This window comes from Muscardinus avellanarius (assembly GCF_963383645.1).
Source record: "Muscardinus avellanarius genome assembly, chromosome: 6".
NCBI classification, from domain to species: domain Eukaryota; kingdom Metazoa; phylum Chordata; class Mammalia; order Rodentia; family Gliridae; genus Muscardinus; species Muscardinus avellanarius.
In genome coordinates, this window is record NC_137791.1 from 98,146,823 (window position 1) to 98,169,817 (window position 22,995).

Below are 22,995 nucleotides of genomic sequence, written 5' to 3' on the forward strand. Positions count from 1 at the left end.
GGGGATTGAATCCAGGGACATTCTACCTCTGAGCTATACCCCCAGCCATTTTTATTTTTTAAGTTGCTGAGGCTGTCCTCAAACCTGCAGTCCTCCTGTCCCAGCCAAGTACTGGGATTACAGATAGGCACCACTGTGCCCAGCGTGGGAAATGCTTACAGTGTTTGTCACTTTTCTAAACGAATATTTACTTTCGTATTTTATATAAAATAGGTTTCACCAGACTATGCATTAAAGAGGAATGTTTAAAAGCTCAAGCTTTTGAATTATAAGGTGGCAATTAATGTATACCTTTGTGAAATCTTGGTGCTGTTTTGTGTCATGAGTGCTTTTTTAAACGTGGAAAGTAAAACAGTATAAACACCACTTCACCATGAGCTGTGATTGACTACCGTGATCATTTCCGTAGCTACGTGCACCTGGACATCTACAGTGGACTAAGCAGTCATTTAACTCGACAACATCACAGACTAGAATCTCGATACAGTAGCAGCTCGGGAGGATCTTATGAAGAAGAAAAAAGTAATAAACTCCAAATATTTTCTATATAGCTATAACAATGAGGTCCATTGTTAAATAGATTAATGTTAGTAAATATGTTTTCTAATAAATTTTTAAGAAGACTATTTAACTGCCACTAGTGGTGTTCCAACATACTCTGAAATGTCTTGGTTTTAGGGAATAATTTCAATAAGTAACATTAAGTAGGAGAAATTACAAAACAAAAGACAGTTTCCGCATAAATAACTCAAAAGAAACATGGAGTTGGCTCTCAGGCGGCAGCCTAGAACTGGGCACAGCTTGGTGTTTTTAGCAGGTTTGCTCTTCCTGTGTAGATTTGCATTTTACTACCAAACTTCTCCCTTTCAACTTGCAAAGCGTCTCATGACTTTAGAAGAGTGCAAGCTTTGAGACTAGGAAGGGACGCTGGAGATGATCTGATCCAATCTCCTCACTTTATGCACGATGGAACTGAGGTCCAGAAGGTTAAGTGACTTATCCACGTCACACAGAATTCACATTTCCTGGGGTCAATTTGTATTGCACCCTGCAGCCCCACTGTATTTGAGCAGGTTTCCTCAAAAGATGGGTTTGTGTTGGCCCTGTGTCAGGAAATTGAGAACTGCATAACTTCCCAGAGGCCCTATTACGAGGTAGTTTCACCTAAAATGTGGTCTCCTGGCATCACCACCAATTAGGGAATCAGAAGGAAGTACCCATGTGGTTTTTTCTTTAATAGAAAGGATGAAACCTGAATTGACCTTTCTCCTTCTCCCTCTATCTCAGATTTGCTTAATCTGGTAATATGTAGGTCTTCCTAGCAAACGTGTTGAAATAGGTGGGAGTTATTTTTTATCACTTTCTGATGTTATAAGTAGTTGGTGTCTTACTAGAGTTTGCTCATATTTGCAGAAATTAGATGGTGTAGAAAATGAGATCATTTTATCTTGATAGGTGATTCAATGCCACTTTATTCTAATTGGCGCCTGAAAGTGATGGAGCATAACCAAGGAGAGCCACTGCCCTTCCCACCAGCTGGAGGCTGCTGGTCACCACTGGTGGATTACGTGCCTGAAACGTCATCACCTGGATTACCTCTTCACAGGTGGACCAGAGCATCCTTCCTATTTTCTATCAGCCACGTTGCTGAGCACTTTCAGCTTTCTGTACGCTATCTGACAACACAATAGAAGCAGTCTTCTTTATTGAGATGCTACAACAAATGAGCTCAACCTGTTTTGATTTTAAGATAACCTCAAAGTCTCAGTATTCTCTTCACAAAATGAGTAGCATCGAGTCGAGTTCCGCTACTGCTTTTCTGGGTGTCTGGCATAGTTACTTGACCTTTCTGGGACCCAGTTACTATATCTGAAAAACATGACTTTCTTGTAGTCGGCACTGTTACTTTCAATTGAATGAAACCAAATTCCACTGAGTAAAATCACAGTGAAATAACTGATATAATCTTTCAGGATTAATGCACCAAACATGTACTGAACACCTGCTCTGTGGCAAGCACTGTGCTAGGTCCGAAGGTTGAAAGACATGGAAAACCTGGCCCTTGGCTTCAGGGAGCCCGAGCCCTAATGTTTTGTTCTAAAGCTATGATTTTAACTTAATAGTTCTGTTAGCTGCATTTGTGATTTTTCCCCCCTTTTTTTCCTTTAGAAGTTATGTCTTTCCATGTTGAAGTCTGAGTCATCAGTACAAGTTTTTCTCTAGGTTTCCTCAGGCCTAGTAAGTGGGTAACGATGCTCTGACTTGCCACAGGTGTAACATTGCAGTGATCCTTCTGACGGACCTGATCATCGACCACAGTGTGAAGGTGGAATGGGGAAGCTACCTCCATCTTCTTCTTCATGCAATTTTTATAGGTAATGGACTCATAGCTAACTCCTTCCTCTTACGTCTTCATGGCAACATGAATGAAGGCAGTTGTTTTTTTTTTTTTTAAGAAGTTCTTAGATGTTTCTGTTTCTTATCTTTTTACATGTTATTTCCTTGACACTTTTCACTCTGATTCTCCTGATCTAGTTGGAGTTGTCTAAACGGGACTACTGTCCTTTTTTTTTTTTTATTGAACCCAGGGCCTCAGGCACACGAAGCAGGTGTCCCGCCATGGAGCTTACCCTAGCCCACATTGTCCCTCGTCTCACTCCTCTCCAACGGAAAGGACAGGAATCCTGTACCCACCCTGACACATATACACCCTCCCACGAGAAATTCTGTAGCCATAGCAAGAGTAAAATTAATTTACCTCTAGGATCAAAGCAAATGAAATATGGAAATAGATTCTAAATGGTTCCCAAAGCATTAGACTGTTGGCAGCCTGATGACTCCACCTGCCCCTCCACGTGCCCTCTGCAACAGACACGTGAGCTCTCGCACATCTTCAGAGCCCTCCAGGCCTAAAGGACTGGCTTCCTGAAGCAATCAAGATAGCCATCTTTGTATACATTTTCCTGGTGCAAACAGTTATTCTATGTGTATGACTTCATTCCATTGGTAATCACAAATTTACTCTCTTTTATGCACTAGGAACCAAAATAAATCCCATGTCTTTTTAAAAATGTAAATCTGGTGTGATTTAAAAGTAATTTTCTAAACAGTCACTAAATGTTAGACAAGAGACATTTAAAACTTGTCTGGGGATGATGGCACATGCCTGTAATCCCAGTACTTGGGAGGCTTGGACAGGAAGGACCTAGGTTGGGTGCCAGCCTCAGAAATTTAGCAGGATCCTGTTTCAAAATAAAAATAGTAAAATGGGGCTAGAGGTATACCTTGGTGATAGACTGCCCCTGCCCCAGCACCAATAAAATAAAGCGTATTTGATTCCTCCTAGTGCCTAGGACAATAGACTATTAAAAGTATGAAAGAACTGTAAGCCAATTAAAAAAAAAAAAAAAAACTACATAGCAGGGCATGGTGCCACACACATATAACCCTAGCATTTGGGAGGCTGAGACAGGGGATCACAGTTCACAGCCTCAGCTGCTACTTAGTGAGGCCATTTGCAACTCGATGAGGCCTTGTTTCAAAATAAAAATAAAAAATCAGGCTGGAGGTGTAGCTTGGATGTAGACTGCCCCTGGGTTCCATCCCCAGTACTGGGGAAAAAAAAAAATAACAAACTAGTTATTATATTACATTCTGTGAACATCATTTGTATACAGTAGGCATTTGGTAGTCATGATTTCTAAATCCGTCAATTCAACCAACCATTGTTTGAAAATATTCTAGGAGGAAAAATCTGTGAACTGAACATAAGGATGTGTGGAGTTGACATTATTACCTTTTTGAGGGGGGTTACTAGAGATTGAACCTGGGGCATTCTACCACCGAGCTAAACCCCCAGCTCTATTATTATTTTTTATTTTTATTTTTTTGGTGGTACTGAGGTACCTGGAAACCCTTCTATCTCCGGGCTACACTCCCAGACCTAATATATATATATATATATATATATATATTTTAATATATATAATATTATATATAATATATATATATATATATTCCCCCTCTTAAGCCAGCAAGGCTGCCTTCAAACCTGAGCAATCCTCCTGTCTCCGCCTCCCAAGCATGTGGATTACAAGTGTGCGCCACCCATGCCCAGCTGTTTTACTCATTTTTTTGAAACAGGGTCTCAGTAAGTTGCAGAGGGCTTCTATACACTTGATATAGCTACAGAATTTCTCCTGTGAGGTGTGCATGTGTTTCCTTCAGGGAGGGTACAAGGTTCTTAATCCTTTCCATCAGATAGTATCTCAAGTAGCTGAGGCTGACCACTGACCTGCGATCCTCCTGCCTCAGCCTCCCATGTACTAGGATTACAGGCATGTTCTACCACACCCAGCTATCACTATTACTATTTTGTATCAGGGACTTGAGCATCTGCAGATTTTGGCATCCAAGTCAGGTCATGGAACCAGCCCACCCCCCGGGGATAACTGGAATTTCTGCATTTCCTTAAAAATAGAAGTGGCTAGCAAGAATGCAAGAATACTACTTGTTTGTTTGTTTGTTTGTTTGTTTGTTTGTTTGTTTTGGCGGTACTGGGGTTCCTGGAAGCCCTTCTACCTCCGGGCTACACTCCCAGACCTATTTTATATTTTTTATTTGGAAACAGGCTCTTAAGCCAGCAAGGCTGGCTCCGAACCAGCGCGATCCTCCTGTCTCCGCCTCCCAAGTGCGGGGATTACAAGCGCGCGCCACCACGCCTGGCCCTACTCCTTGGTTCTAATGGATGTTTTCTCCTGTCCTTTTTAGGGTTTGACCACTGCCACCCTGAGGTGTATGAACATTGTAAACGCCTGCTTCTGCACTTACTAATCGTGATGGGACCCAACAGTGACATCCGAACTGTGGCTTCTGTCCTTCTCAGGAACAAGGAGTTTAATGAGCCCAGGGTGCTTACAGTCAAACAAGTTGCACACTTAGATTATACTTTCACAGGTATTTACTTTAAACTACAGTTCTAAAGCAGAAACATGCTTCAGTAATGTGTTTCCTTCAGGGAGGGTACGAGGTTCTTAATCCTTTCCATCAGATAGTATCTCAAGTAGCTGAGGCTGACCACTGATCTGCGATCCTCCTGCCTCAGCCTCCCATGTACTGGGATTACAGGCATGTTCTACCACACCCAGCTATAAAGTCAATGATAGTTGAAAAACTAGAGTCAGTTTTTAAAATGTAATTGTATTATTTTAAATGCTTTTTACTTTCGTTATTAATTTGTTAATTAATTAAACATAGAATATTTGAGTCTGTATTGCTTTTCCAGATCTCCATCACGTAACTTTTAAGTTTATGTAAGTTTAAGATAGAGTGCCTAATTGATTTACTAGTTATTTAAAAGATGATGAAGTTATATTAGAATCCCTTTATAGCCGGGTGTGGTGGGACACGCTTGTAATCCCCACACTTGGGAGGCGGAGACAGGAGGATCACACAGGTTCGAAGCCAGCCGCGTGCGCTGGCTTAGGAGACCCTGTTTCCAAATAAAAATATAAAATAGGTCTGAGAGTGTAGCCGGGGGTAGAAGGGCTTCCAGGAACCCCAGTATCTGAGAAATGGACAAAGTTGGATGTTTAAATTTTTTTATTCACTTGATTTTTGTTGCATTTGAAATGTTACACATTTTGAAAAAGTGAGATTCAAAAAGTTTTTTTATTTTCAATCCTTTTGTTTTACTTATTTCTTCCTTCCTAATCGTTCCAACATATTATTTATTTTACTCATTAGTACCATCAAGCTGAAAAAAGAAAAGAACTCTTTTCTTTTGTGTGTGTTTGGTGCTAGAAATTGATGCTAAAGGCCAGAGCCTCATGCATGCTGGGTAAGCGCTCTGTCACTGAGCTACATTATCAGCTCAGAAATTATTCCCTTTAGCTGGGCATGGTGGCCAGCCTCAGCTACTGAGTGAGGCTTTCAGCAACTTAGTGAGACCCTGTTTCCAAATAAAATATAAAAAAGGTCTGGGAGTATAGCCCAGAGGTAGAAAGCCTCTGGGTTCCACCCCCAGTACCACCAAAATAATAATAATAACAATAATAATAATAATAATAATAATAATAATAATCCCAGCACTTGGGAGGCTGGGACAGAAGGATCCCACAGATTCAAAACCAGCCTTAGCTACTTGGTGAGGCTCTCAGCAGCATAGTGAGGCTCTGTTTCCAAATAAAATATAAAGTAGATCTGGGAGTATATCCCAGAGGTAGAAAGCCCCTGGGTTCCATCCCCAGCAACACACACACACACACACACACACACACACACACACACAGACAAATAAAATTATCTATATTTTTTCCTAATCAGATGTCAGATATAAGGATAATAAAGTTTAAAGTTACTCAGTTAAGAACTTAATGCTATTTTCTTAAAACCATATAGTTGGTAAGAAAACAATTATTGGGAATTTTAACAGCTTTTTAAAACTATAGTTAAGAGAAAAATGGAGTAAGGTATACTGCTTTTTTTTCCCTGGGTGGTGGTGGTGGTACTAAGGTTCCTGGAAACCCTTCTACCTCTGGGCTCCACTCCCAGTTACCTATTTTTTATATTTGGAAACAGGGTCTCTTAAGCCAGCAAGGCTGGCTTCCAACCTGCGCGATCCTCCTGTCTCCACCTCCTAAATGCGGGAATTATAAGCATGCGCGACCACACCTGGCTTAGGTATACTGCTTTTTTACATCAAAGCACCTTTATTCAAAATCTCATCGTTTGCCAGGTGTGGTAGCGCAGGCTTGTAATCCCTGCACTTGGGAGGCTGAGACAGGAGGATCACACAGGTTCGAAGCCAGCCTCAGCTACTTAGTGAGGCTCTCAGCAACTTAGTGAGACCCTGTTTCCAAATAAAAATATAAAGTAGGTCTGGGAGTATAGCCCAGAGGTAGAAAGCCCCTGGTTTCTAACCCCAGTACCACCAAAAATAAAAAATAAAATAAAATTTTAAAATCTCATTGTTTTTTGGTTTTACATCTCTTTTTGCCTTTTTATGAAGAGGGGCATTAATAATTTCTACTGATATTTGTTTAATGACTGATTTACTATGAATATTGCAAGTATACCTTAAAATAGATTTTTAAGAAAAATTGAGGCAGAAATATAGAATTAATTTCATAAGAAATATTAGAAAGTTTCAGTGTTCATCAGCAGAGGGCAGCAGAGGACCACACAGTGACTCCAGATGGCTAAATTTCAGTAACAAGTTGTGAAAAGTGTTACCAGTTACCAAACTGGCCCTATTGGGGCTCAGTGCTTCCAGGTGTGGTTGGGAGCATTGATTGACATCAGCTAGATTGACAGATCTCCCCTAGGTCGTCTAGAAGCAGCGGGGAATAGCTGGACTCATGACACGCTCTCTCTTTCAGCAGGCATTAATGATTTTATACCTGATTACCAGCCCTCCCCTATGACTGACTCAGGGCTCAGCTCAAGTTCTACCTCTTCTAGTATCAGCTTAGGAAACAACAGCGCTGCCATTTCACACCTGCACACCACGCTCCTCAACGAGGTGGACATCTCGGTGGAGCAGGATGGGAAAGTCAAAACCCTCATGGAATTCATTACCTCAAGGTACGCTGGCAGCTCTCAGCCCGACTGGGCTTTATGTTAAGCCCTTTCATTGATCGGCCATCGGAAGGTGGATTTGTGTTTTCTGAAATGCCCTTGTTTTGAAATACACAGGCTTACATTATGCAGCATTTTGAAAAATATGATGCAAGCAAAGACTTTGTTTTTTGTTTTTGTTTTTTGCATTCATGCAATAATACCCAAGATCACTGAATCATGTCTAGTGTCTAATTGCCCAAAGAGAATACAGTGTTATCTGAATATATAATATTATCAGTCAGCTGTCAAATAATTATGTGTGGTCTACTCTGTGCAAGACACTCTTAATTCAAGAAAAAGGATAGATAAGGAGAAAGGGTACGATGTGCCCCAGTGAGCGCCAGATCACAGGGCCATGAGCAACACAGTGTGTTGGGAAATGGTGAGCGCTCTATTCTGATTATAATGCTGACAAAGGAAAGTTTAGGAATTCCAACTAGATAACTAGATAGTCATGAAACCCAGGCCAATGGTATAGATTACTTAAAATTACTGAGCTAGGGCGGAGGACATAGTTCAGTGGTAGAGCACCTAGCTAGTATGCACAAAGCCCTGGGCTTGATTCCCAAGTACTCATGACCGTGTGCGCATGTGGACGGACACACACACACACACACACACACACACACACACACACACACACACTGAACTAAATGAGGAGGATGAGAGGAAAAATTAATAAATATGTGGAGAAAATCAGTCCCATAGCAGTGATCAGGATGTGTTCGAGGTGGAAGGGGCTGGGAACAGCGAGCCCAGATAAAAGGTTTTAAAGGCTCGTTGAGCCTGTGGTGAAGAGGAGGTAAATTGAGGGACAGTCGAGAATGCAAAGACATTTGAAAAGAAGAAGCATTAGGACAGTATTTTACCCTAAGTTTTCTTTTACAGTTTTACCTCATCAATTATTTTCAGTGCATTTAGCTGGTGAGTTTTTTTCTTTACATTATAATCTAGATATAGTCTGGGCCTCACAAATTATATTTGAAATTTTGCACATAGAAAGTAACCAGTGGTCTTCTTACTAGGCAAGAATTGTCATATTTTGATGCTACAATCATATTTTCATTGATTTTAGCAATAGTAAATATTGAAATTAGGGCTTTTTCTGCTTACCGTGTCAGACCATTACACGTCCACGTACATAAATGCTAGGAACAGTGACCTGCCGCTGAACTCATCAGCTATTCCTCTTTATCACTGCATCTTAGGCAAGGATGAGTGAAACTGTTAAATATGTGCTAAAAACAAGGGAATTACATCTGTTCTCTTTTTTCAGAAAAAGAGGGCCCCTTTGGAACCATGAGGATGTTTCTGCCAAGAATCCGAGCATAAAGAGTGCTGAACAGTTAACTACGTTTTTAAGACATGTGGTTTCTGTTTTTAAGCAGTCAAGCTCAGGTATCTCTTAATAAATATTTTAGAAAATTTATTTTAATGAAATATTGTAATATGATGCTTAGCTTTGGTAATGCTTGGCTATGAATTAGTGCTTGATAGTATCTAAATTAAAATATTTTAGAAAAACTTTTTTGAAACTTGTTAATAATAGCAGATCTGTTTTGGTGGAAGAAAAATTAAGTTGCTACTTAAAAATAAGGATTCTATCTATGAAATTTGGGACTTAGTTTTTTGTACTATAGCATCATAAAATGATGATACAATGTTAAATTATGAAAAATTATATTTAAGGAGAGGTGGTTAATTTAAATATTCCTTTTAAGGAATCACAAGATTCCTTAAAATCATAAGGAGATCATAAGGCTTCTACAATCTAAAACTTAATACCTTCTGACAATTATAGTGCAAATGTATGTGTCTATAATAGTGGTTGTCCACCAGGGGTGGTTTGCTTCTTGGGACACTTAGTGATACCTGCAGACATTTTTGTCCCAGAGCTATGGTGGGGCCAAGAGTTTGCTGCTGGTGTCTGGTGGGTAGATACGTTGCTAAACATGATACAATGCCCAGGGCAGCCCTTCCAACAATGAATGACCTGACCCAAAACATCAGGAGTGCTAAACTTGAGAAACTCTGATCCCAGAATTGCTCCCCTAGAGATCAGACTGAAAAACCATCTGAATGCAGATGAAGTTTAGTCAAAGAAGACGTGCTGACTCTATCGTTTTAAGTGTCTACTTGGCTGGTTGGTGTGCACGGTGCTGGTTTTAATGTGGTCAGCCTCTGGTTGTAACTCCCTGTATTCTATAAAACAAGAGGACCTACCCGCGTCCTTTGCTTTCACAGAAGGAATTCATTTGGAACGTCACCTTAGTGAAGTGGCTTTGCAGACCGCACTTTCTTGTTCTTCTCGACACTATGCTGGAAGATCCTTTCAGATTTTCAGGGCCCTAAAGCAGCCACTGTCTGCAGCTACGCTTTCTGATGTTCTCTCCAGGCTCGTAGAAACTGTAGGGGATCCGGGAGAAGATGCACAGGTATTTTCATTCCGTTTCTTTGGTGATTAGCAGGTATTCACTGGGGCTGGTGGTCGATGGTGGCCATACAGAATTATTAAGATCATGTCAACGAGCAGGTGAGTTCAGAAGCAGTATTTTGTAGTTAATTTTTGTTAACGTACTATTTAGCTCACATAGTCCGTCTAGTGCCTATTAGAGAGAAAGTTTTATCTGGGTGTGGTGGTATATGCTTGTAATCCCAGTACTTGGGAGGCTGAGACAGGAGGATCTCAAGGTTCAAAGCCAGCCTCAGCTACTTAGCGAGTTCCTCCACAACTTAGTGAAACTCTTTTTCTAATAAGAAAATAAAAAATCAAGCCAGGTGTGTAGCTCAGAGGTAGAATGCCTGTGGGTTCAATCCCCAGTGCCACAAAATAATAATAATAATAATAATAATAATAATAATAATAATAAGTTTTACATCCCATAGTCCTGACTATTATCCCGGGATGAACACAAGATAGAAGGGATAAGAATTTAAACTTAAATGTAAAGTAGAACGTCAAATTTTATTTTTAAAAATAATTAACTAAGCAGGTATGGTGGTGCATGCTTGTAATCCTAGTACTTGAGAGTCTGAGACAGGAGGATCACAGATTTGAGGACAGTCTCAGCAAGTAGTGATATTCTCATTAATCTAGCGAGACCCTGTTTCCAATAAAAAAATAAAATTGGCCAGGAGTGTAACTCAAAGGTAGAATGCCTCTAGGTTCAATCCCCAGAACCACACACAAAAAAAATTGTAATTAAAAAAATAAAGCCAGGAGTGGTGGTTCACACTTGTAATTCCAGAATTTGGGCAGCTGAGATGGGAGAATCGCAAATTGAAGACAGCCTCAGGTACTTAGTGAGGCTCTTTTCAACTTAGACCCTGTTTCAAAATAAAGAATAAAAAAAAAAAAATAGGGCTGGGAGTGTCACTCGGAGGTAATTGCCCCTGGGTTCCATCCCCAGTACTGCAAAAAACAACAACAACAACAACAATAATAATAATAATAATAGTAGTAATATGAAAAATATTTAAGTGATATATTTTACTAGAGAACTTAAGTTTTACAGACTGCTGATTTTTTTCCTTCTTTTTATTTTTGTAGTAATAGTTAGTAGTAGTAGTCGTCGTCATCGTCGTCATCCTAGGGATTGAACTCCGAGACATTTTATCTCTGAGTTACCTCTGAACATTTTCCCACCAGCCCTATTTTGTTTTTTATTTTTGAAAGAATCTCACAAAGTTGCTAAGGACCTCATCAAGTTGCTGAGGGTAGCCTCCAACCTATAATCCTCCTGTCTTGGCCTCCCAGGATACTGGTATTACAGGCGTGCACCACCACACCTGGCTTGACTACTGATTTTAATATCTCTGTTCTAGCCATTGGGATATAGTAGTAAACAAAACAAAGTTCCTGGAATTCTGGAGCTCATATTGTATTTGGAAAACAAGCCTTTAATCTACCAATAGCACAATACAGTTTTACTTAGTATTTACTTAGTGATTAATTCTGTGATTAACATAACAAAATGAAAGAGGTCCTGGTCCTGTGGTGACCTGGGGGTAAGCATTTCAGGCGGAGGAAAACAGGAGGTATGAGTACCAGGGCCCTGCTTTTTAGGATTTTTTCATTTTTTGCTTTTTGTTGTAGTACCAGGGCATTCTACCTCCAAGCTACATCCCCAGTCCTTTTTAATTCTTTTGATGTATGTATATATGTATGTACGTATGTATTTTCCAGTATTGGGGATGGAACCCAGGGGTGTTCTACCTCTGAGCTACACCCCCTGCCCTATTTTTTATATTTTGAAACAGTCTCACTGAGTTGCAAAGGGCCACACTAAGTAGTAGCTGAGGCTGTCTGTGAACCATGGTCCTCCTGTCTCAGCCTCCCAAATACTGGGATTACAGGTGTGCGCCACCGCACCTGGCTTTTTTTTGTTTTGTTATTTGAACAGGGTCTCAATAGCTTGCTCAAAGTCTCGCTTAGTTGCTGAGGCTGGTCTCAAACCACAGTAGGCTTCTTTTGATGGACATTATGAAAACCAAGGGGATGATGAGGTCAGAGACTGGCGAGAGAGGTTTGGCTCCATTCTGAATAGATGGAAAACACTCAAAGGTCTTTGGAGAAGGAAGATGCTGGATATAATTTCCTTTAGAGAAATGCAGTGGAGCATGTGGGTGGAGCCCTTGGGGAGGGTGACAGGAAGCAGGAGGGACCCCCTTAGGAAGCTATTGCAAGTACAGGCTGAAATGGTGGCATATTAGATTAAGGGCGGCTTTGGAGGGGGAGAGAGGCAGTCGGATTTAGGGCCTATTTTAAGTAATTTTTTTTTTCAAGATTTGCCAATGGATTCAATTTATATATGGAAAGAGCCCCTAGACCTCTGTCCTGAGCCATTTTGGGTAAATTGTAGTTCTCACCAGTCAGTAAGATCATATTGTCTAAGAGTTTAATTATTTGGTAATATTACTGTAGACTTTAATTAAAATATGCCCTTTTCCCCCTCCAGGGATTTGTGATTGAGCTTCTTCTCACCTTGGAATCTGCAATCGATACTTTGGCTGAAACCATGAAGCATTATGATCTTCTTTCTGCCCTTTCTCAGTAAGACTTGAAATCAGGCAACCTATTGAAAATAGAATTTCCATAGCTAGATACAAGGGTTATATTCTATTATTTTGACATTGGCAGTGAGACTACACTCCCCACACGCACAAATCAGAAGGACTGCCGGTGGGAAATGGGCTGCGGGCAGTGAGGACTTCTGGAGTGCCCTGGAGCTGATCTTGTAACTCATGCCCTCCAGTCTCCAGGACAGACCCTTTCCCTTGCCGCACTGTCAGGCCTCACGGGCTAGCCCCGTCCCTGCCACACTGAGGCCCCGCTGCTCCCTGGGCCACCCTCCACACACCCCTTCCATGGCTTGCTCCTCCCCAGCACAACCGCTTCTGCTACTTTTTACCCAAATTGACTACTCCTTTTTAAGTTCTGTCTCAAATATCACTTCCTAGCCAAGCATTGCTGACCCCCTTAGGGCATTGCCAAGCATTTTACACTGTAGGTTCTCACAGTACTTTTTTGTATATTTTATTTTAATTTATATTTTGTTTATTATTTGTACTGGGGACTGAGTCTAGGAGCATTTAATGTCTGAGCTACACCCCCAGCCCTATTTATTTTGAAACAGGGTCTTGCTAGGTTCTAAGGGTCTCACTGAGTTGCTGAGACTGGCCTTCAACCCTGCAATCCTCCTGTCTGAGCCTCCCAAATACTGGGATTACATGCGTTCACCACTGTGCCTAGTTTTTTTTTATATCTGTATATATTTTTTGCGGTCCTGGGGATGGAACCCAGGGCCATTCTACCTCCAGGCTACACCCCCAGGCCTATTTTTATTCTTTATTTTGAAACACGGTCTCATTGAGTTGCAAAGGGCCTTACTAAGTAGCTGAGGCTATCCCTGAACCGCAATCCTCCTGTGTCAGCCTCCTATATGCTGGGATTAGAAATATGTGCCATCACACCTGGCCAGGTTTTCTTATATTTTAATAATACTAATTGACAGGGTATAAATATATCCGTTTACATATCTGTTCCCCATAGGCTTCATTTAATATTTTTAGTCTTTTCCATACTCCTGATACATGTCGAAGGCATTCAGTAAATGTTACTTTAATCAGTGGTAGTTGGATATTAGGAAGCAGGAGAAATCAAAAATAAATTTTTTATCCAGTCATGGTAGTGCATGCCTGTAATCCCAGTACTTGGGCTTAGACAGGAGGATTGTAGGTTTAAGGACAGCCTTGGTAATTTTGTGAGGTCCTCAGGAACTTAGCCAAACCCTGTTTCAAAATAGGACTTGGGATGTACTCAGAGATAGAATGCCCCTGGGTTCAAGTCCCAAAACCAAAACAAATAATAAATATTTGAGCTAGTTTTCTTAAAAATAATGTGCTATTGAATGAAATAGGGACAGCAGGACCATCAGGTTTGAGGATAAGACACGAGGTTTGCTTTGAGCATAATCCACACCTAGGCCCTGGCTCTGAGCATTCTCAGTGATTACTAAGAACTTTCTCAGCAAGCCAAACCTCATCCCACCTTAAAGGAAAAAGCCTCCAGGCATGGTGGCACACGCTTGGAATCCCTGCACTTAGGAGACTGAGACAGGATTGCACAGGTTCGAAGCCAGCCTCAGCTACTTAGTGAGACCCTGTTTCCAAATAAAATATAAAATAGGTCTGGGAGTCTAGCCCGGAGGTAGAAAGCCTCTGGGTTCCACCCCCAGTACCACCAAAAAAAAGGAAAAAAAGGAAAGAGCCACGGTAACAATGATACCGTCTACATTTTGTTTTCATACAAAGGCAAAGCTGAAACTTAATATGCTCAAACATGATTTGTCTGGCCATTGTCTTTTGGCTTTCAAGTGTACAATTAATCTAGCAAAGAAGTGGCTAGATGTGTATTCATCTCTCCTTTCTTTTTTCTTTTCTCTTTTATAAGAACCTCATACCATGATCCTATAATGGGAAACAAGTATGCAGCTAACCGAAAAAGCACTGGACAACTCAATCTAAGCACAAGTCCCATCAATGGCAGTTATTTGGGATATAACAGTAATGCGAGAAGTAACTCTTTAAGATTAAGTTTAATTGGTGACCGGCGAGGTGACCGGCGGCGGAGTAACACACTGGATATAATGGATGGCCGGATAAACCACAGCAGCAGCCTAGCAAGGACTAGGAGCCTTTCCTCTCTGCGAGAGAAAGGGATGTATGATGTGCAGCCCACTACTGAGCCGACCAACCTGATGGCCACCATCTTTTGGATAGCAGCATCTTTATTAGAGTCCGATTATGAATATGAATACCTCCTGGCTCTCAGGCTTCTCAACAAACTGCTTATCCATTTGCCTTTGGATAAGTCAGAGAGTCGAGAGAAGATTGAAAATGTACAAAACAAATTGAAGTGGAATAACTTCCCAGGCCTTCAGCAGCTCTTCCTTAAGGGTTTTACCTCAGTTTCTACCCAAGAAATGACCGTGCACCTCCTCAGCAAACTCATTTCTGTCTCCAAACACACGTTGGTGGACCCTTCCCAGTTGTCAGGTGACGTTAACATAATTGCACCGGTGTTGACAGAGTTATTAATGTAGTTGAAATGTACACTCACCATTTGTTTTGGAATCTTACTAATTTCTGCTTTTCTACCAATAGCGAACGTTTTTAATATGGTAGCACAAGCTATTTTATAAAGGCAAAAAAAAAAAAAGAAAAGAAAGAAGAATTTAGTAATTGAGTGCCCCAGTAAATGAAAAGAAAATGGTTTCTGGAAACCACTTTTAAAAGTACCTTTAACTTTTCAAATAATGTGCAATAAAATTGGTTATTGTTTGCTTTTTTTGTTTTGTTTTGATAGGCTTTCCTCTTAACATCCTTTGCTTATTGCCTCACTTAATCCAGCATTTTGACAGCCCAACTCAGTTTTGCAAAGAAACAGCTAGTCGAATAGCAAAGGTAAGCAAATGTTACCCTGAAACATAACCGGGCAGGGCCATTGTCCTCTAGTACCGGAAGAGGGGAATCTCTTTACATTCCTATTGTCGCGTCCTCTGTGAAGTTCACACCTAAATGTGTATTCTCTCTGTGCCTGTGAAGGAGTCGCATAGTCATGAGACCACTGCTCAAATGACCGTGAATAAACTCTTTGAGTAATGGCTCCTCTGAGTCTGCTCTCTTTCTGCTCTGGTTCCCTGCTTTCTCCTCTTACTCTCTGTCAGATTCTCACCCACTCACTTATTCACTATCAAATATTGACCGCGCAGGGAGGTAGGTGCTGGTAATACATGATTATCAGCCGAGGCAGAAGACTTGCCCTGGGGACTGACCCTAGCAAGTGCAGTGGAGGCAGTGGGCCATCACCAGGGCCTGACAAGCGTCCTGTCAGGAGAGGGCAGAACATCCTAGAGGCTCCACCAACAGCTGCCAGAGCTAGTCCTAGCCACGCTCACCTGAGGCTGTGCCCCACCGAGGGATGGAATGGTCTAGGCAGGAGAAATTACGAGCACAGAGGCCCTGGGGAAGAAGCGGGCATGGGAGATCTTGATTCTGAGCAGTCTCTCTCCTGTATTTCTTTTTCCTTTTAACATTCTTTCTCTCCATCTTCTCTCTGCTCCATTCATTCTTTCTTTTCTCCATGTTTGGCTCTTCCCATCCTAAGCCCATGAAAATAGTAGTGTGGCTATATCTAAATCACCTGGTGACTCGTGTTTTAAAGTATTATAGCTCTTGATATTTTAAGAATATAGAAGGATTTGATTTTGAAGAATCATATTTTGGAAGACTATGATTTTGACTGTGTGTGTAAATGTCTGTCTCTCAACACAGATGCGCATGTGCGTACACACACACACACACACACACACACACACACACACGGCATTGAACCCCAGGGGCACTCTACCCCTGTGCTACTCCCCAGCTCTGTTTGTTTTTTGTTTTTTGTTTTTTGATTTTTGTTTTTTTGCAGATCTTTGGATGGAACCCAGGAGCACTTTACCTCCAAGCTATAGCCCTTCCCTATTTTTTTATTCTTTATTTTGAATCAGGGTCTCACTAAGTAATAGAGTGCCTCACTAAGTAGCTGAAGCTGTCCGCAAACCACAATCCTCTGGTCTCAGCCTCCCGAATGCTGGGATTACAAGCGTGTGCCACCACGCCTGGCTTCCCCCAGCTTTTTATTTTTTTTTTACTCTGAGACAAGGTTTCTCTAAGTTATTGTGTGCTGGCCTTGAACCTGTATCCCTCCTGTCTCAGCCTCCCATATACAAGATTATAGGTGCACACCACTGAACCCAGCTGATTTTGGCTTTTTATATTTTTAGTCATTTTCTCTCTTAAGAACAATAAGGGAGTTGGGCATGGTGACACACATCTATAATACCATACTTGGGATGCTGAGACAGGAAGATCGAGGGTTCAGGGAAGTTTTTTTCAAGGGTCACTCATTGAGTCTTGGGGTAAAAAGACTTTTCAGATTAAAAATATAAACAGTTCCAAGATGCAGTTACATAAATTCACAAGTGGTATCCACGCTACAGGAAATGGAGTAAACTGAGGCTGGGGTTAAGTGAACACAGCCTACTTTAGGAAACCTAGCTAACGTACTGAGAAAAAGGATAGATGTCTCCAGTAGACGGGAGCAAGCAAATAACATTTTCCAATAAAGCTTTTTATATAAGCATCTTCTTAAAGCTGAGATTCAATTAACAAGTAGCACAGTAAATGGGAAGAATAAGTGCACAGAAAGCCAAATAAAACACTCACCTTTCCATCGCCCTGATTGCAACAAGTTTATCTCTAAGTGCCACAGTAGTGGTAAAGTCCATTAATCAGAACAAAAGTATGCACCTTTTCATGCTTTTGCTAGGTAATAAGTAATAAATGACAGGAAAATATTTAATAAAATATGTTCTTCAGTTCATCTGATTAAACTTCTAAATAGATATGGAGAGATTCCTATGGAGTAACTTTTAAAGCATATAGTTAAAAAGGAATGAAACATATCTTAGTTTCTGAAATAAAAATGATAGTGGGAGGAAACAAGCCAAAAAATGCCCCCTTTTTAAATTTTTTAATTAATTAATCAAATTAAACATTTAATAATAAAAGCTGTCATCATTTGAAATAAAATATTGCCTCTCAGAAATTATCAGCCTAAAAGAAACTTTGTATTTGTGTGAAAATTTAAAAGTGATACAAAATGTAAAATTTATTAATAACACTCATTTTCATGTTCTAATGATATAATCAGTAACAAAATGTTATAAACAAGGAATTTTTTTCAACCTATAAAAGGAATTAGAAAATTTTATGGAGGAAAGATACATTGTCCTAATTTGATATTTCAAGAAAATAAAAGGTCCAAGGACCCTAATAAGGGGAAGTGGAGTATTTCAGGTGGTGGCTGAGTGTGTTGGAGAGCTGCCTGCTTGGTGCTGGGATCCCTAGGGGTCTGGTCTGTCCTAAAAGATGCCGCAGCCCCTTGAGAATCAGGCTATGGGTGTCTGACCACATCAGAGCATGTGTGGGAAATCTCCAAATATCTTTCTGTTTTTAAGTAATCAAATATGGTCTTCTGTGATTTGAAAGTTATTTTTAAGTCTGCTGTCTTCCCGCTGGGCAGCACACAAAGGTTTCCTCTCTGTATGCTTTTAGCAACCTGCAGGATGTGAATTAAATTGATTCCTTAATTATTCCCTCACTTAGAACTCCCGAGAGTAATTTTCTGCCATTATGTGCTTCCTCATTATGCAAATATCAATCATTCTACTGTTTGTGCCCATGGAGAGCACAGAGTCTCAAAAAGAGGCAACACTAATGACAAATATTTTTCCCTTTCATTATGGCAAAAGTCCTAGTGATTCAAAAATTTCAAAATCATAAGATATTTGCCCAGCATATAAAATCATTACAGCATATATTTCAAAGGACTTTCTCTATTTTCAGAAATACGTTTAGAAAAATAATTCTTTGAAAAATTGTATGTATTTTTTTCTTTTTGCGTTTGTTTGTTTGTTTGTCTGGGTGGTACCAGGTATTGAATCAAAGGACATTCTACCTTCAAGCTATACCCCCAGCTCTAAAAAATTTTTAAAAAAATTATCTGATAAGAATGTTTTTTTAATAGAATTTAAACAAATTATTGTGACATTATAAAAAAGTGACTTTTGAAAAATATAGTAAATTGGTATATGTTGAAATGCAAATAAGAAACATCAACCAAAATTTTCTTTTATCTTTCTGTTGTTGGTTTTATGCATGAAATCAGTTGCTTTTAATGATTTTATACAATACCTTTTGTGGCACTGTGTTCATAGCCTTGCAGCCCTGCATGCCTTTATCTCAGGCCTGTCCGGCACTGTTTTCTGAATGATAAACTCGAACCCTTTCACATCTATTAAATACCTTTGAATCCGATTATTAAAGTTAGGCATACTCGTGTGAAAGTCAAATACATGTATATTAAAAAGGTAGTGCACCAAGCTCCTTACTAAACGTTCTAGGCATCTGTGTAAATATACACAAAACATCAATAAGATGAAAGGCTAAGTAAGGAAAATGAATAGAAGAAAAGTAAAAGCAGACGTGAGGCTGGACGAGTGGGGCTCTGCTCTAGGTCTAGATAGTTCAGGTCCCTCCCAGAGGAAGCTAAGGAGCATCCTCACCAACAACCCAAAGAACCAGACCAAGAAGAGTCGTGCCACCAATAGATCCCCCAAACATTTGTTCATTGTGATTCCATAGTATTGTATCGGACAAAGGACTCAGTTTTCCCAGCCCTCTGTTGAAGTTCTTTGTGTCCCACGTGCAAAGCTTCCCGCAATGGGCTGCTCCCCTGAGAGACGTTGGACGTAGTGGTGACCGCGACGTTTCCTCTGTGACGCTCCACTCGGAACCTCCTGAGAACCCCCAGGCTGCGTCTGCCTGTTTAGGTCCTTGTGCACTGAGCACACACATGTAACAAAACACCTAAAAGCCGCGTGTGGACCACAGCGTGGCGGATGGGCTTTTAACAACTAGGGGTGCAGAACATCACAGTGCAGTAAGCCAGCTTGTGGTACCAATTAGAAGTGTCTGACATTTAGCCCCTTCCCATTCTATCCTCAATTCTCTTAAGAATGCCTTTTGCTCTTTTTCCCTCTTTCACGTTTTTACTACATTGAAAGAAAACGCATTGAAACTTTATACATCTAAATAATTTCATTAAGTAAATGTATGAGCATAAAAACAAGTTTAAGCTTGTATCTTTATTTTGGGTGAAGGAAATCATTTTACTTATTCCCTAGGTTTGTGCAGAAGAAAAGTGTCCCACGCTTGTTAACCTGGCTCATATGATGAGCTTGTACAGTACGCACACCTATTCCAGAGACTGCTCCAACTGGATCAATGTAGTGTGCAGATACCTGCATGACTCCTTCTCAGATACTACTTTCAATCTTGTGACTTATCTAGCAGAGGTAAATTTATACATATCTTGTTTAACTGTACTGTGGCAAAATTTCAAATGTATTTACTTGTAGAAATAGCACTATAGGGTCAATTAATCTTTAAATTGTCTTTCAGGATAAAGATAACATTTTTTGTTGTTATTTGGTACTAGAGTTTGTACCCAGGGACATTTTGCTCTTGAGCTAGACCCCCCCAGCCTTATTTTATTTTTTTTATTTTGAAACAGTGTCTTACTAAGTTGCTGAGACTGGCCTGGAACCTGCAACCTTCCTGTCTTAGCTTCCCAGGTACTGGATGACAGGTGTGCTTGGCTAACACCACATCTTGCTTGGATAACATCTTTTTTTTTTTTTTTAATACTTTTATTGGTGCATTGTAGTCTCACGTAGATACCATCTTTCTTAAGCCTTTTTTTTTTTTTTTTTTTTTTGCAGTACTGGAAATTGAACCCAGGGGCATTCTACCTCTGAGCTACACTCCCAGCCCTACTTTTTATTCTTTATTTTTTGAAACTGGGTCTCACTAAGTTGCAGAGGGCTGAGGCTGGCTACAAACCTGCAATCCTCCTGTCTCAGCCTTACAAGTACTGGGATTACAGTGTGCATCACCACATCCAGAGATAACATGTTTTTAAAAAGAAAAATATAGATCATTTCTTTTAAGTAGAAAGATATTTTTTCTAAATATGGGGTTTTGTTTTATATTTCTGGTATCTATTTCCTTATTCACTGCCCTTAAATGACATAAAACTCTTAATTATAATAAATCTCCTCTTTATTTAAAATGGAAAAATTGATTTTCAGTGGTCTTGATCTTGAATACGGTTATGATTTTTGTTTCTATAAGATTAATTCTTGCCTTTGAAATTTTTTGACTAAACATGCAAAGGCATTTCTGCTGGGTCAATTTTTTATTTTGATGAAACATTCATTTCTTATCTAAAATATGATTTTGAGAATAGAATTTATAAAAAAAAAAGTAGCCCTAGAATTTTGAGAAATAAAATAGAATTATAAAAAGTAATCCTAGAAATGCATAAAAACTTATTATTCATTAACACATCTGAAGTAACTTCAGGCCTAGAAAAGTAAATTACCAAGTAAACAGCCACAAGGAGAGCTTCACATGGAAATTTTGAACCACTGAAATGTTTGTTGGCATAATTAATAATTCTTACATTATCACTGATACTAGGAAAACTAGTTACTCCGCCCTACAAACTCTTTGAGGTTGGTATAGTATTGCTCTTTTTTTCTTTTCTTTTTTTTTTTTTGGTGGTACTGGGGGTGGAACCCAGAGGCTTTCTACCTCCAGGCTATACTCCCAGACTTTTTTTTTTTTTTAATATATTTTATTTGGAAACAGGGTCTCACTAAGTTGCTGAAAGCCTCACTAAGTAGCTGAGGCTGGCTTCGAACCCGTGTGATCCTCCTGTCTCAGCCTCCCAAGCGCGGAGATTACAAGCGTGCGCCACCACACCCGACAGTATTACTCTTTTATACTTTAAAAAAATCAAAGCTTAAGCTGGGCCTGGTGGCATGTGCCTATAATTCTAGTGCTTCAGAGGCTGAGACAGGAAGATGACAAGTTGGAGGCCAAACTGGGCAATTTAGTGAGGCCTTGTCTCAAAATAAAAAATTAAAAAAGCTGAGGACATAGCTCAGTAGTAGAACCCCCTGGGTTCAATATCCACAGGAAAAAAGAAAATAAATTAAGGCTTAGACAGGCTTAAGAAACTTGTATAAGATCTCATAACTCATGAATAGCTAGTGTGAATGATGATCTGTGGGTAGTTCACTATTCTCCGGTGATGGTGATGTGGTGATTTTTCTCTTAACCTGAAAAAATGATAATTTGCTAAATTAATTAAGTAAATAAAGCACCGCTGTTAAGATGAAAAATAATTTTTCAATCCTCTTTTCTGAGCCAAGGAAATAAATAATAATAAACATTACCTATTATTTCATTAGTTTCAGGATTTCTGATAGTCTAACCACAAACTCATTGGTTAAATCTATTATGTTTTTCAACACCATGAATATAAATGCTGCTTTTGTTCAACCTGACTAAAGTCGACTTTTTAATATTACTTTCAGCTGTTGGAGAAAGGATTGTCAAGTATGCAGCAGTCATTACTACAGATAATCTATAGTCTCCTGAGTCATATTGACCTGTCTGCCGCCCCAGCCAAGCAGTTTAATCTGGAGATCATAAAGATTATTGGCAAATATGTACAGGTGAGAACCACAAAACTCATGATCATACAAAATGTATGGTCATACAAACTCAGAAGTACCCTAAACATCCCGGAGTAGGGAACACAAATCATGTTTTCAGGAATATTTACTACATGGGAAATGTTTTCAGTGTAAGTGACAGAAAGCAGACTCCGAATGCTAGGACTGGGATGATCCCTACTTTTAATTTTAGCAACTGCATCTATGAGTCTACATTTCAGCAAGTTCTGGAAGCAGAGTACGTCCGCAAGCAGCAGTAGTGACCACCTCCAGAAACGAGGATTGGGACTCATTGTCATTTGCACCTTTCTGTTTAATAACCAGAAATGACAAAGTTATGTGATTACTAATATCTTCTTTATGAAGAAAGATGATAAAGGTTATAGGACTGGCTTTGAGACTAGATTCGGGGGAGAGGGTCAATTCTCTCCTTTCTTAGTCTATGAACAAATATTCCTAGGAACAGTATTATTTCTAGAATCAGAAAACCACTTTAAGAGTCCGTATTTCTTAGTTGTTTTTTATGTCTAATAAAAAGTGCCAGATACCTAGAAAGCAGAAAGTCACACTTGGTGTGAAGGTAAATGATGCCAAGTCACGCTGCAGACACTGAACTTCGCCCTTCCTCTCGTCTCTGCAGTAGACGTTGTGGAGGAGGGCAGTAGATGGAGGAGGGCAG

General features: G+C 39.9%; 1 protein-coding gene across 2 annotated transcripts in view; it reads left to right on the top strand.

The window, feature by feature from the left end:
* The window catches only part of FRYL (FRY like transcription coactivator), a gene marked incomplete at both ends in the record, with an annotated part of 144,964 nt that overhangs the window by 77,428 nt on the left and 44,541 nt on the right, over nucleotides 1-22,995 (top strand). For both annotated transcript variants that reach the window (XM_080697003.1, XM_080697004.1), the window contains 12 exons: nucleotides 410-522; nucleotides 1,456-1,606; nucleotides 2,272-2,375; nucleotides 4,771-4,956; nucleotides 7,380-7,584; nucleotides 8,897-9,018; nucleotides 9,865-10,055; nucleotides 12,579-12,673; nucleotides 14,573-15,177; nucleotides 15,488-15,585; nucleotides 19,917-20,087; nucleotides 22,176-22,316. In XM_080697003.1, the coding sequence (XP_080553129.1) occupies nucleotides 410-522; nucleotides 1,456-1,606; nucleotides 2,272-2,375; nucleotides 4,771-4,956; nucleotides 7,380-7,584; nucleotides 8,897-9,018; nucleotides 9,865-10,055; nucleotides 12,579-12,673; nucleotides 14,573-15,177; nucleotides 15,488-15,585; nucleotides 19,917-20,087; nucleotides 22,176-22,316 (2,182 nt within the window). The remainder of the gene's footprint in view (nucleotides 1-409; nucleotides 523-1,455; nucleotides 1,607-2,271; nucleotides 2,376-4,770; nucleotides 4,957-7,379; nucleotides 7,585-8,896; nucleotides 9,019-9,864; nucleotides 10,056-12,578; nucleotides 12,674-14,572; nucleotides 15,178-15,487; nucleotides 15,586-19,916; nucleotides 20,088-22,175; nucleotides 22,317-22,995) is intronic.